Genomic DNA, 14,334 nt, shown 5'->3' on the forward strand with positions numbered 1-14,334 from the left:
CCCCTTAAGAACAAGTTGTTGGCATATTTGGAAGGCTTTCTTCCAGAAGAACACTCAGCCCTTTGGCACTTTGTGCTGAAGCTGTGACGCCCTGATGCTCCAGGGCCTGAGTCAGTGTCCTGAGGATGCTGGCACCCTCCTTCAGAGCACGTTTCATGCCCCTATGTGCCTGGGAAGAGCCAGCTACGCACATTTACTTATAACCCCTGAAGGGGTGAGCTGTTTCCTCAAGGGCATTGAAGACACCTCTATGATGTGTGTCCATCTTCCCTGCCATCTCTCCCTCCTGCCCCAGGCCTGCTGCCCACACAGCCAGTCCGTTCTCCCCGGGAGGGAAGACACGGTTTATTCCCCGGGACCTGCGAGGCTGGGGCTGCCCTGGGACTGAGAAGGTATTTTCAGCTGGGCCTTGGCATCGCAGGACAAAGTGCTCTCTCAGACTTGGGATGAACTGGGCCCTGTCTAGGAGAGTCGTGTGCGGGTCCAAGGGGGAGGCCCCGCCGCCAGCTGGACTTTATCTGGGGCCTGACACATCGCAGTTCACTTTGAAGGCTGCTGAGCCGGGGCCCCAGGCCTGTTTCAGCTCTGAGACTCCTGAGGGAAAGGCCCCGGGATTTTCTCTTGCATAATGGTGTGCTCTCTCCTTGGACCACTCCTGCCCTCATAATCCAGTCTTCAAACAGAGGTCAGAGCAACATCAAATTTTTTTTTTTTATAATTTCTTGTTGATGCTTAACATACCGGGGAAGAGGGCACAGCCGTCTCTGTACCAGCAGAGAGATTTTCACAAAGCGCCGTAGCCCCGGTCACAGCAGAGCCTGGCCAGCCCCCAGAAGCCCCCCAGGCCCCTCTCACTGCCCCCGCACCCCCCAAGGTAGTCATTTCCGGACTTCTAAGGGCACAGGCTGGGTTTGCCTGGTTTGGACTTGACTTAAATGAAACCATGCGTGTTGAATCCCCGGAGTCTGGCCCCTTCTGTTGGTTGAGCACCGTGTCTGCGGGGTTTGTCTGTGCTGTTGTGTGTTGCAAGGCTTTCGCGACACAAACCAGACCCTGTCACCGCCCGACTTCCCTCCCTCGAGGGCCCTCTTTGCATTTAGAGCAAAACCAAGAGTCCTCACCGTGGCCTTCAAGGCTGCTCACCACCTGGCCCTGGCTGCCTCCTGACCCCATTCCTCCCCAGCTTCACGGGCTTTTCGCCTGTCCTCGGTCACGGTCACGCCTCGACTGTGACCCCTTCTGAGGCTTTGTCCTTGCCCTTCCTGCTGCCTGCAGTGCCCTTTCTTTTTTTTTTTTTTTTTTCTTTTTTCTGAGAAGGAGTCTCACTCTGTTGCTCAGGCTGGAGTGCAGTGGTGCGATCTCAGCTCTTTGCAACCTTCACCTCCCGGGTTCAAGCGATTCTCTTGCCTCAGCCTCCCAAGTAGCTGGGACTACAGGCAGGTGCCACCACGCCCAGCTAATTCTTGTATTTTTAGTAGAGACAGGGTTTCACCATGTTGGCCAGGCTGGTCTCGAACTCCTGACCTCAGGTGATCTGCCCTTCTCGGCCTCCCAAAGTGCTGGGATTACAGGTGCGAGCCGCCGCACCGGGCCTACAGTGCCCTTTCTTTAAGAGCTCAGCAGGACCTTGCCGTCTACCCCAACCAGAGTGGTTCTGCCCCCCTCCTCTGTTCATCTTCGCCATCCGTGTGTCCGGGATGTCCTGCTCACACCTTCTGTATTTACCTGTCCGCTGCCCGTTTGTTTACTCTCTGTCTCCTCCCAGTCCCGAGGGCAGATTCGGTCTTTTTCACTTGCAGATCGCAAGGACTCCTGGGATTTTCACCTGCAGAGTGCTGTGGAGGTTCCGCAGCCGGCTCTCGACTCATCTTCGCGGATGCCACCTGTCAGTGAATCACGCTTCTCAGGCAGGGAGACTGGCCCGGGCTGCCAGCCCTGGAGCCCAGCACAGAGATGACCTGGGGCCCTGAATTTACTCAGGAGGAGAAGGGAAAGAAACATCATTAAACACCATTAAGTTCCTGGGATTCTGTCACTGGGCCCTTTATAAACATGATCCTGGGTAGTCATAGCACCCTTCCTCCCCTAGCCATGGAAGAAACTCAGGGCCTCATGCATGAGTGAGGAATTAGAGGCTTGAGGAAGTTGAGGCAAGCCCAGCTCCATGCAGTGGAGGCAGAATTCGAACCCAGAGCTGCCCATTCTTCTCTATGCCTTTCCGCATTGCCTTCTGGGAGTCCGTAATTCCTTTCCCTTCGGAGAGGGAGGGCTCCTGCTGTTTATCTTTTAAAGCTTTGCTGGGAACATTGTTTCCAGGGAAACAGCCACACGTCTTCAAGAAGGGAGAAAGGTGCCCCAGGAGTTATGTCCTGGGGTTTTAAAGAATGTATTAATTTATTACCTGGTCCCTTAAAAGTGACTTTTCTTGTATATCACCTTGGCTTGCATCGAATGCACCTGCTTTTCAGTTTTTTTTCACATAGTAGATTAAATAAGAGTTTGTTGAATGACTATTTTCTTTTTGTCCAAAATTTTGTATATTCTTAGCATAGTATGTAAACAATGAAAAGCATTGTATAGTTTTTTTGCTCAATTAAGCATCCAGACATATTGTCTCAGAAATCCCATAAAAATATATCTTTTGTTAATTAGCTGGATGTGGTGGTGCATGCCTGTAGTCCCAGCTACTCGGGAGGCTAAGGCAGAAGAATCGCTTAAACCCAGGAGGCAAAGGTTGCAGTGAGCCGAGATCTTACCACTGCACTCCATCCTGGGGACAGAACAAGATTCCGTCTCAAAAAGAAAAAAAAAAAAGAATATTATCTTTTGTTGAGGTGACAGGAGGAGAGAAGGTGCCTTGTGGGGCTGGTGTCGCCTTTAAGCTGAGTGGACTGTTGGCTGTCCTGGGGAGATGGGGAATTCAGCACGGTGCAGGCAGCAGCTAGGGAAGGAGCTGGAGCTGGACTGTGGCCTCCCTTGGGTCTGGCTTTAATCCTGCCAAGAAGGGTTTAAGGAAAACTGCCAGGCTGCAGTGAGTAGGGGAGAAAGGGCCCCCACTCACTGCGTGGTGCTTACCCAGGCGCTCTAACGGGATGTTCTGCTCAGTCAAGGGATCTGCCAGAGACACAAACGGGGGGAGTGGAGTACCCCTCCTTCCAGCCACTGCTTCATTCCTGGAATTTCTGGGTGGTTTGTGGGTATGACTCTGATCTGCCCTTGGCCTCTTGCTCAGATCTGAGTTCTCCTTTGATACTTGTGAGGAAGGGTAGAGCCTAGAGAACACCCCGACCCCCAGGCTTCTGGGGTCAGCTGCTCTCCTGTGGACCATGGTTCTCAGCTGAGTCGTGCGGGGCCACAGGTCAGAACTGCCCTGACGTTTAGGAGAGTCGCTGTGTGGACGACCCAGGACTGGTAAGTGACCAGGGCGTAGTGAATGAATCGACATTGTCCTCAGGCCTTCTGTGTGACCACAGGCAAGTTGCTTATCTTTTTTAAGCCTCAGTTTCATCGTCTGTAAAATAGGGCTATTGTCACAGTGGCCTCATCAGTTTGTGGACCACATGAAATGTTCAGTGCAGGAGTAGAGGGCCCAGGCCATGCCTGCGGCAGCCCCTTCCTCATCCCGCGTTGGCGTGGGTTTGGTGATGAACATTTGCTGGGGGCATAAAGTTGATTGAACAAGGCTCAGTGCTGGCCAATGGTGAACTGCAGCCAGCTTGGACTGGCTCATACCAGCTCTTGAGAGCTGATAGTTACATTTTCAGGGCCAGCGTAGTGGCTCACACCTGTAATCCCAACACTTTGGGAGGCTGAGGTGGGAGGATCACTTAAGCTCGGGAGTTCGAGGGTGGCCTGGGCAACATAGTGAAACCCCGTTTCTACTATAAATACAAAATTAGCTGTGCCTGGTGTTGCACACCTGTAGTCCCAGCGACTTGGGAGGCTGAGATGGGAGGATCGTTTGAGCCTGGGAGGTTGAGGCTGCAGTGAGACATGATTGCACACTGCACTCTAGCCTGGGTAATAGAGAGACCCTGCCTCAAAACAAATAAATAAATAAAATTCAGTAAAAAATGGATTGCGAACCAGTTCAACACAACCAGCATTAAACGTTAGATTATAAAAACTTACAGTTAAGTTATATTCCGGGCATGGTGGCTCATGCCTGTAATCTTGGCACTTTGGGAGGCCGAGGCGGGTGGATTGCCTGAGGTCAGGAGTTCAAGACCAGCCTGACCAATATGGGAAACCCTGTCTCTACTAAAAATACAAAAATTAGCCAGGCGTGGTGGCATGCACCTGTAGTCCCAGCTACTCTGGAGGTTGAGACAGGAGAATTGCTTGAACCCAGGCGGTGGAGGTTGCAGTGAGCTGAGATCATGCTATTGCACTCTAGCCTCAGCCTGGGCTACAGAGTGAGACTCTGTCTTAAAAAAAAAAAAAAAAAAAAGAGTCATATTTAAAAAGAAGGTAATAAATACTTAAAACCTATCACTTTTGACTTTTTTCCTGCATATTACTGTGGCCTCTGCTCTTGAGATTATCAGTGTCTATGGGATCTGCATGATGGAAAGGCTGCGTGACCGCATGCTTCTGGGGATCTCTTTCCAGAAACTCCATGCTCGGTGACTTCACACTGGTTGCTTGAAGTTGGCCATGGTGGGAGTATTTACACCGAGGGAATTGGCAAACACTGCAAGGCAGGCTGGTTTATGCTTGGTTTTTGTTTTGGAAGCTGGTGGTGAACGATTTACCATCCCACCACTGTTCCGGCCCTTGAGAAGCTCTGGGTCCAGGGAGGGAGGCTGAGTCAGAGCAGCTGCAATCCTGGGTGGGGAGCCCAGGGCTGGGGGTGCCCATGGGCCTGTCAACTCAGCTGAGACGCAGCCATGGAAGAGGACAGAGCTCCATGACAGAAAATGACATCTGACAAGATAACCTCGGCGTGAATCACCAAATACATTTGCATGGGTGGCACCTGGCCAGGTGGTGACATGAATCCCCCAGACCTGGCGCATGACATCTTGGACATCTGGGGAAAAATGGCCAATGCTCAAGGTATATACTGAGCTAATAAACGTTTCAAATTCAGTAGAGGGTCCCCTGCCATCCCCCAAGCATTGGACATTTAACAGATTTTTTTTCCTTTTTTCTTTTGAGATAGAGTCGCCCAGGCTGGAAAGCAGTAGCACGATCTGCAGTCTCCATCTCCCAGGCTCAAGCGATCCTCCCATGTCAGCCCCTCCACGAGTAGCTGGGACTACAGGCATGTGGCACCGTGCTTGGCTAATTTTTTTATTATTATTAATTTTACTAGAGACAGGATCTCACCATGTTGCCCAGGCTGGTCTCAAACTCCTGAGCTCAAGCGATCCTCCCAGCTCAACATCCCAAAGTGCTGGGATTATAGATGTGAGTCACCGCACCTGGCCTAATAGGATTTTTATTTTTTTTAATTTTTAAATTTTCAAATTTTTAATTTTTTGAGTCTTGCCGTGTCACCCAGGCTGGAGTGCAGAGGCACGATCTCGGCTCACTGCAACCTCCACCTCCCAGATTCAAGTGATTTTCCTGCCTCAGCCTCCTGAGTAGCTGGAACTACAGACACGCACCACCACACCTGGCTAAGTTTTGTACTTTTAGTAAAGATGGGGTTTCACCACATTGGCCAGGCTGCTCTTGAACTCCTGACCTCAGGTGATCCACCCACCTTGGCCTCCCAAAGTTCTGGGATTGCAGGCGTGAGCCACCATGTCCAGCCGGATTTTTAAACATTGGATTTTGTTAAGGCAAACGTGGGCTTTGAAATAATATGAAGAGAGAATTGTCTGTTCATAGCATTCCACATTATTAACTCCAGCCTTCTAAAATCCCTTCAAACGATGCATTTTTGGAGGCTCTGGCACAGCCTCCTTATGATAACAGGCAGTGCACTGACTGGGGACTGAAGTTCAGGACCTTTTTCCTTCCTCACAGCCGTAGGACCTGTCACTCCCCTCCACCCACAGATGTGAACTCAAGAAGCTCGGTGCTGTGTCCAAGATGACACAGGCTTGGGCAAGGCCAAGGGCCAGTGACGGGCAAGGTCAAGAATTGAACCCAGGTCTCTCTTCCCCGAGAGCCCATGCTGCAGTCAGTAAAGAAGCAGCCCAAATCAGACGTAGTCCTTATATGGCTTTTCTGATCTAGCTGGGAGCAGGAGGGGGCCACACAGTCATCCCGTAAATATTTATCAAACACTGACTTAGACATCGACGCTTCGGCGGTGAACGAGACCCGCAGGTCTGCGGTGTGATTACACTGGAGGTTTCTAGGAAGCCGTGCTCCTCGGGCTGAGTCTTAGCAATGAGCAGGAATTCATCTCCCCGGCCTGGGCCAGTGAAGCGGGGCATGTCGGGGTCATGGGATGAGCTGTGGGAACAGCATGTGCAAAAGCAGGGAGCTTGGCACAGGCTGGGAGCTGACGGCTGACAGGCTAAGTCCCGAGATTCATCTTTCTGGCAGATTCTCCTAAACACAAGGCACTTGCAGCCCAGGCCAATGACGCAATGAGCTTCAGCCCAGCTCCTTCTCCCTCACTCACTTCTGAGTGTTGAGTACGATGGCGCCCAAGAGATAACCATCAGGGAGACCCCTCGCTAAACTTGGACACATGGTTTGGCGATCCCCTAAATGTCCACAAAGCCTTGGCCAGGGTAGAGGGGTGCGGTTGGAGAGCTCATAGTGCAAACAAGCTGTGTTGAAAGTCCTCCAAACTTTTGGCAAGTTTGAGTTCAAGTCTTGGTTTCACTTTAAACTAGGCACACAGTCTCCTAAATGCCAGTCTCCTGGACTCAGTTGTACTTTCTGTAAAATGGGGCTGAAAACAGCTGCCTCCCTGCTAGAGTCCAAATGCATCTCAAAGCTCTGGGCAGCGCGGGAGAAATGTGGCTCCCGTCGCTTTGATTCGCCAGCTGTGGGTCTCACCATTGACCCTGGGACCTGAAAGCTCTGTCCGTTCCCCTCCCAGCCTCTGCTGTGTGCTGAAATCTGGTGTGTTTTCATGAGGTCTCGGAGCCGTTATCTTACTTGTGGTCTTATGGGCTCAGTTTTGCAACTCTGGCAAAAGAGAACAAAATCTTCCAGAGAGCATTTCTGCTGTGTTGTCCCGCGGTCCCCAGTGATATTTCATTATCAATGAGTGGCTGAGTGGACAGGATGCAGGGGCATCTCTCTAGGAGTGACGCATGCACCCGGCCCTGCCTGGGAGCATCAGGGGTAGAAGAGCAGAGTTAGAGTGGAAGCCTCACTCCCCGGGTACTGAAGTGCACTCGGGGCAGCCACCAAAGCGTGAGCTCTTCCAGGACGCTAGGAGGGCACTCTGCAGGGGGCATCCATCTGCCAGAGGTCAGAGGTCACAGATCAGCTCATCATATCTGGGTCAAAGGTGAGTGGGCAGCACCGATGGTGGTGGGGGGGCGTGTTTGTGTTGGTGGAACGTCACCATGATGCGAGGGTCTCCGTCGTCTCCCATGGGGGGACACATTGGTGCCTTCTCATCAACAGAGGCACCACGTGACCCGGGAGGCCCGTGCCCTGACTCCCCCAGCCCAGCAGCCTTCTCAGGAGGCAGAAGAGGGTGGAAGAGAACTTTAGGGCAAGATTCGGTTGTTTGGTTTGGGAGCCCCCTTCCCCCTGCATGGGTTGGTGGGGGTGCTTGGGATTTTCACATCCAGAGGGAAGCCCACTCCGCGGGAGGCAGCAGGGCACTAAGCCAAGGGCACACCTGGGCCTCGAGGTTAGGAGAGCTGCGTTCCAGCTCCAGACTTGCTGCTCGCCCTGGGCAGGTTCCTTAAATTCCATGGGCTTCAGCCTCCTCATGTGTAGAGTGGGAGTGATGGAGCCCAGACTCTGGAAAGTCAGGAGGGTGAGAGGAGGTCACGGAGGTCAGGCGCTCACACCACGACGGGCGCAGGGCAGGTCTTCCCCGGCGGCCCCCTTCGCCCTGAGGGTTGCTGGCATGAGCCCCTTCTTGACGTTGGCAAGCCCAGGACCACTTGGAGGTCCATCCCATTTGGAAAGAGTTTGTGTGTTTTCATTGTCAATGGAAAAGGGGTGGAAGTGCTTCGGTCCCGGTTCCGACTGAGCTGTCTCAGAAGTGAGGGTAGAATGGGCAGTGTGGGCCAGGGCTGCCGGGCACTGCCCCTGTGAACTGGGCCTCGACCAATTGGTTTGTGGCTTTGGCAGATGGCACCAACCAGGTTCCAGCCAGGACCCTGGCCTTGGCCTCCTAACGTGCCTGTCTGCCTCCTTCGTGTCTCCTCTTTACAATAGCCAGGGGCATATTTGGAAACAGTCCTGTCCACCCATGTGTTATCTGATGCGTGTTGGTCTGTTAAGCCGGCTACAGCAAAGTACCACAAGCTTCCACAATAGGAATTTAGATTCCCACAGTTCTGGAGGCCAGAAGTCTAAGATCAAGGTGCTGGCGGGGCTGGTTTCTTCTGGGGTCTCTCTCTGTGGCTGGCAGACGGCGTCTGCTCCCTGTGTCCTCATGTGGTCGTCCTCTGCGTGTCTCGGTCCTAAACTCTTCTAGTAAGGACACCAGTCAGCTTGGTTAGGGCCCAACCTCATGGCCTCACATTACCTTAATCACCTCTGCAAAGGCCCCGTCTCCAAATACATCGCATTTGGAGGTCCTGGACATTAGGGCTCCAATGTGTGAGTTTGGGGAAAACCAGCTCAAACCCATAGCTGTGTGCTTGTTCCTGTGCACCCAGCACTGGGCTCTGGGGGTACAAACTGGAATGAGGTGCTGGCCCTTTTATGGTTACTTTTCTTTTTTTAATTTTTTTGAGGTGAAGTTTTGCTCTTGTCACCCAGGCTAGAGTGCAATAGCATGATCTCGGCTCACTGCAACCTCCACCTCCCAGGTTCAAGCAATTCTCCTGCCTCGGCCTGCCAAGTAGCTGGGATTACAGGCAGGCGCCACCACGCCCAACTAATTTTGTATTTTTAGTAGAGACGGGGTTTCTCCGTGTTGGCCAGGCTGATGTCGAACTTCTCAGGTGATCCACCTGCCTCGGCCTCCCAAAGTGCTGGGATTACAGGCGTGGGCCACCATGCCCGGCCTATGGTTACTTTTCTGCTCAAAATCTTCTGTGTTCTCCTGCGGCCCAAATGTAGTAGGAGCCATCCAGATCTGGAGGAGCCTCATCCCCTCCCAAGCAGGGACCCCCCGACCCACCCCCAGGCCCTCTGGGCTGAAGTCAAACCCAACCACTTTCAGACCCAACAGTACTGGCACACCACCCAGCATGGCAGGCCTGTGTTTCCCAGGCTGGCGGCTTTTGTGGTGCACATGAGGGCACTTGGAGAAACCCTTCCATTCCTCTCCCCTTTTCCTTCTGTTGTCTTCCAATGTGGAGGTTTCACTAAACCGCGTGGTTCTCCCAACTCTAAAGCTCCACCTGAGACTTCATAACTTCTCTTTGGAATCCTTGGAGAAGGACCAGCCTCTAAGCTGTGGAAGTCCCTTTAACATTCAGAACAAAGGCGGCCAGTCAGATCTCCTGGGATAGCTCACGCTGGCTCAGGAGGACATGCCAGAGGACTCATTTAAAAACAGCATTTGACTCCTCCTGTGTTCTCACTTTGGCATTTTGTTTTATTTTGTTAAGCACAGGTTGGCCCTCCCTGATCTGACAATCCAAAATCCGAAATGCTTCAAAATCCAAAACTTTTTGAGCACTGCCCTGAAGCCACGTGTGGAAAATTCCACACCTGACCTCATGTGATGGGTTGCAGTCAAAACACAGTGAAAACTTTGTTCCATGCACAAAATTATTTTAACACGTTGGATAAAATTACCTTCAGGCTACATGTATCAGGTGTATCTCAAACATCAACAAATTTTGTGTTTAGATTGGGTCTTATCCCCAAGATATCTCACTATGTACATGCAAATCAGCGGAGCATCGTCATGACACCAGGAGGACACCCCGTGACGCCGATTACCGCACTCTCAACCTCAACCCAGCGTCAGAGTTTTCTGGCGTCTCTTCTTTGAGCCTGGCCGCCTGCAGCTGGAAATGCTCATATATGGTGGTGTGACTAACCTGAGAGAGAGAGATCAGGGATCCTGAGAAGTTCTGCATTCTTGGTCTGCTTCCCAGCGGGACGAGTAAGCACGCAGAGGTCCTCCCCACGCAGCCCGGGGCTCGGCTTTGGAGGAGGGCAGCCCGTCTGGCCTGCTACAAAGCAAGCCAAGCCTCTCCTCTCCGCATGGGGTTATTTTTGTCTGAGGCGCAGGCTCAGTCAGGACCCTGGAGAGTTTCCAGGGGTCAGGAATGGGAACCACAGCATTCCCATAGCTCTTTGGCTCAGCCTCTGTCGCCTGTTGCCAACGTTTCTGCTTCCTGGGATGCCCGTCTTGGCCTCCATCCCCTCCAGGCCTTGATCTACATCTCCCCACCCCGGCCCCACCCGAGGATGCCCACCTTGCACTGCCACTGTCCCAGCCAACTTGACTGGTAAACACCTGGTTGGTGCTATGGGGGTGAAGACCAGGGAGGACTCATGTGAAGAACTGAGCCCCGTGGAGTTCCGAAGGGTCAGCCTGAGGCACGGCCACCACCCAACCCTCCAGACAGAGCTGCTTCTTCCGGCCCCCGAGGGCCTGGCGCTGTCTTTAGAGTCAGCCTTGTCCTGCTATGTGGGGACTGCGGGTTTCCTCCTCCATCTCCCCGACCTAACTGAGCTCCTTGAGGCCAGGGACAGAGTCCTCTTCATCTTCGCATCCCCAGTCTCCATCTCAGAGTCCAGCACAAAATAAGGCGCTTGATGGAGGTGACTGGGTGGCCCCGACTCTCCCCTGCGAGGAAAGCAGAGAGGAGGGGTGTGTGTGGACGCACTCGTTCAAGCCCTTCCTTGTCTTCTTGGGCCAATAACATATATTTTTCAGATGGCAAGCCAGGAGGAGGGGGTCTGTGGTTCGTGACCCTATAATGGAGGGGAGGTAGTTGGCCCCCAGGGACAGAGGAGTCAAGGTAGCTTGCTGGAAAACTCTGGGTCTTTGTAATCATCATTTCGAATTTCAGCATCTCTGCTTACCAGGAGGCCGGCCTTGGGCTTGTCTTGTCTCCACACTAAGCCATAGCTTTCTTTTTTTTTTTTTTTTTTGAGACAGAGTCTCGCTCTGTCGCCCAGGCTAGTGTGCAGTGGCGCAATCTCGGCTCACTGCAAGCTCTGCCTCCTGGGTTCACGCCATTCTCCCGCCTCAGCCTCCCAAGTAGCTGGGACTACAGGCGCGCGACACCACGCCCGGGTAATTTTTTGTATTTTTTAGTAGAGACAGGGTTTCATCGTGTTAGCCAGGATGTTCTCGATCTCCTGACCTTGTGATCCGCCCGCCTCGGCCTCCCAAAGTGCCGGGATTACAGGTGTGAGCCACCGCGCCCGGCCAGCCACAGGTTTCTTATCTGTAAAATGGGGATGAGAACAGCCTGACCTCCTGGGTTGCCATGGTGATTGAGAATAACATAAACGACCGGCCTATGTAGGTGCTGATGAAGGGTTTTCTGAGGGAACAAAAGGCTGAGGCCTTGGCTGGACGTGGTTCTGGGCAGCTGTGTCTTAGTGTGCAACAGATGTGCGGGTGGGGCCCGGGGCGAGGGCCGTGATAAGAGGAGCCATATGTCAACCACTATTGGTAAACTGAGTCTGACTTCACAGGGACTAGAAGTTTGCTCTCAACGTTGGTCCACGGAGCATCCTTTGGTGATGGGAAATGACTTTAGCAATCCCCTTGGGGCAGGTGATAGAAGCTAATTTGTGCCTGAGATTCAGCTGAGTCCTGAATGAATAAGAGGTGCTGACTCATGATTAGAAAATGCAGGGACTCGCTCAAGGAAAACTTGAGTCCAGCAGGAACTCTCCTAGGTTATCCTCTTTGCAATCCTGACAGCTCGCCTCGCTGGAAACCCTGGGCGTAAATCCCAGCTCCACCACTTCCTGTCTGTGGGACCTTGCTTGTTTAGCTTCTGTGAGCCTCAGTTTCCACATCTGTAAAATGGAGAGAGTCGTGTGTGCTGCGTTCGCTGCTCCAGCCAGCGCTGTGACCGGCTCCTACTAATGCGACGTCTCCCACCACCCTCTGCTTCCTTTCAGAGCTCAAGCGCCCAGCTCTGCCCCAGGAGCCCAGGCTGCCCCGTGAGTCCCATAGTTGCTGCAGGAGTGGAGCCATGAGCTGCGTCTTGGGTGGTGTCATCCCCTTGGGGCTGCTGTTCCTGGTCTGCGGATCCCAAGGCTACCTCCTGCCCAACGTCACTCTCTTAGAGGAGCTGCTCAGCAAATACCAGCACAACGAGTCTCACTCCCGGGTCCGCAGAGCCATCCCCAGGGAGGACAAGGAGGAGATCCTGATGCTGCACAACAAGCTTCGGGGCCAGGTGCAGCCTCAGGCCTCCAACATGGAGTACATGGTGAGCGCCGGCTCCGGCCGCAGAGGCTGGCACCGGGGGTGGGGCCTGGGCCACCAGCCTGCTCTGTTCCCCAGCCAGTGCGTGTGATGGCTGGCTCAGGGTCTCCTCTGGCAGGGGAGGATCCCGGCTCTGTTCTGTTTTGTTTGTTTGTTTTGAGACAGGGTCTCACTCTGCCACTGACGCTGGAGTGCAATGGCACAATCGTCATGCCCTGAAACCTTAGACTCCCGGGGTTAAGCGATCCTGCTTCAGCCTCCCAAGTAGCTGGAACTACAGGCATGCACCATGGTGCCCAGCTAGATTTTAAATATTTTGTGGAGATGGGGGTCTTGCTATGTTGCCCAGGCTGGTCTTGAACTCCTAGGCTCAAGCAATCCTCCTGCCTCAGCCTCTCAAAGTGCTAGGATTAGAGGCATGAGTCACCCTGTCTGGCTCTGGCTCTGTTCTTAACATTCTGCCAAAACAACACACGTGGGTTCCCTGTGCAGAGCCTGCCTCGTTGCCTTCATGTCACTCTTGGTAGCTCCACTGGGAACACAGCTCTCAGCCCTTCCCACCTGGAGGCAGAGTGGGGAGGGGCCCAGGGCTGGGCTTTGCTGATGCTGATCTCAGCTGTGCCACACGCTAGCTGCACCACCCTGACTTCTCCTTAGCCCGTGTGAGCCTCACTTTCCACTTGGAGAGTCCTTCCTCGCGTGGTTGCCATGACTGTGAGATAAGCTGAGGCTGTGAAGGGCCCGGCACAGACTGACCCTGCCTCCCCAACCCCTAGGCTTTGCTAACCGGGAAAGGAGCTAACGGTGACAGAAGACAGGCAAGGTCAACCCTCCCGGGTGCTTGTGATGGGTGTTCCAGGTGTGGTTGGGGGATGCTGCTACTTGACCCCAAGCTCCAGTGTGGAAACTTCCTTCCTGGCTGGTTTTCCAGAACTACAGAGGAAAGGACCACAGTCTTCCAGGGTCCCTCCTCGTCCACCAACCGGGAGCCTCCACCTTGGCCATCCATCAGCTATGAATGGCTTTTTAAACAAACCCACGTCCCAGCCTGGGTAACATGGTAAAGCCCCGTCTCTACAAAAAAATCCAAGTTAGCCGGGCATGGTGGTGCGCACCTGTAGTCCCAGCTGCAGTGGGACTGAGGTGGAGGTGGAGGTGGGGGGTGGGAGCTGAGGAAGGAGGATCACTTGAGCCTGGGAAGTCGAGGCTGCAGTGAGCTGAGATTGCGCCACTGCACTCCAGCCTGGGTGACAGAGCAAGACCCTGTCTCAAAAAAAATAAAAATAAAAAAATCCACATCTCCCCAAGAGTCTGAGTCTTTGCCACTGTGCGGGTACAGGCATCATCATGTCTTTGGAATGCACCCATGGCCCCCTGCTGTGATTGCTCTGAGAGACACGCTGCCGTCTCATCTGTGTCTTTAAAGCTGTGATCACGCTCCTTTGCCACAGGCTGAGCTGGACTGGGTGATGACCCGTGTCTCCCCCACAAAGCTGCCATGGAGGGTCGTGGCATGAGGGTTGAGTGGCTATTACGTGCCACGTGAATTGTGTCGTCTTTAATCCTGACAGTAATCCTGGAAAATAGAAAGTATTAGCACCAATTTGCAGAAGAGAAAACTGAGGCTCAGAGAGGTTCATCTTTAAAGGACTTGTACAAACCACACAGCTACAAATGTACAAATGGTGAAGCTGGGATTCAAAGCCACCCTGTCTGTCCCCAAAACCTGCACATAGAAGGTGCTAATACGTATTTATTGTTTCTGTTTGTTTCTTTGTTTTTGAGACAGAGTGTTGCCCTGTCGTCCAGGCTGGGGTGCAATGGTGCCATCTCGGCTCACTGCAACCTTCGGCTCCCGGGTTCAAGCGATTCTCCTG

General features: G+C 53.2%; 1 protein-coding gene across 1 annotated transcript in view; it reads left to right on the plus strand.

Annotated features, from left to right (window-relative positions):
* CRISPLD2 (cysteine rich secretory protein LCCL domain containing 2) overlaps positions 1-14,334 on the plus strand; it is an 89,593-nt gene that overhangs the window by 6,271 nt on the left and 68,988 nt on the right. Inside the window, exon 2 of the mRNA XM_016930296.4 lies at positions 12,148-12,461. Coding sequence (XP_016785785.3) covers positions 12,222-12,461 — 240 coding nt within the window. The 5' untranslated portion in view covers positions 12,148-12,221. The remainder of the gene's footprint in view (positions 1-12,147; positions 12,462-14,334) is intronic.

Source organism: Pan troglodytes, chromosome 18 (genome assembly GCF_028858775.2).
Source record: "Pan troglodytes isolate AG18354 chromosome 18, NHGRI_mPanTro3-v2.0_pri, whole genome shotgun sequence".
NCBI lineage: Eukaryota > Metazoa > Chordata > Mammalia > Primates > Hominidae > Pan > Pan troglodytes.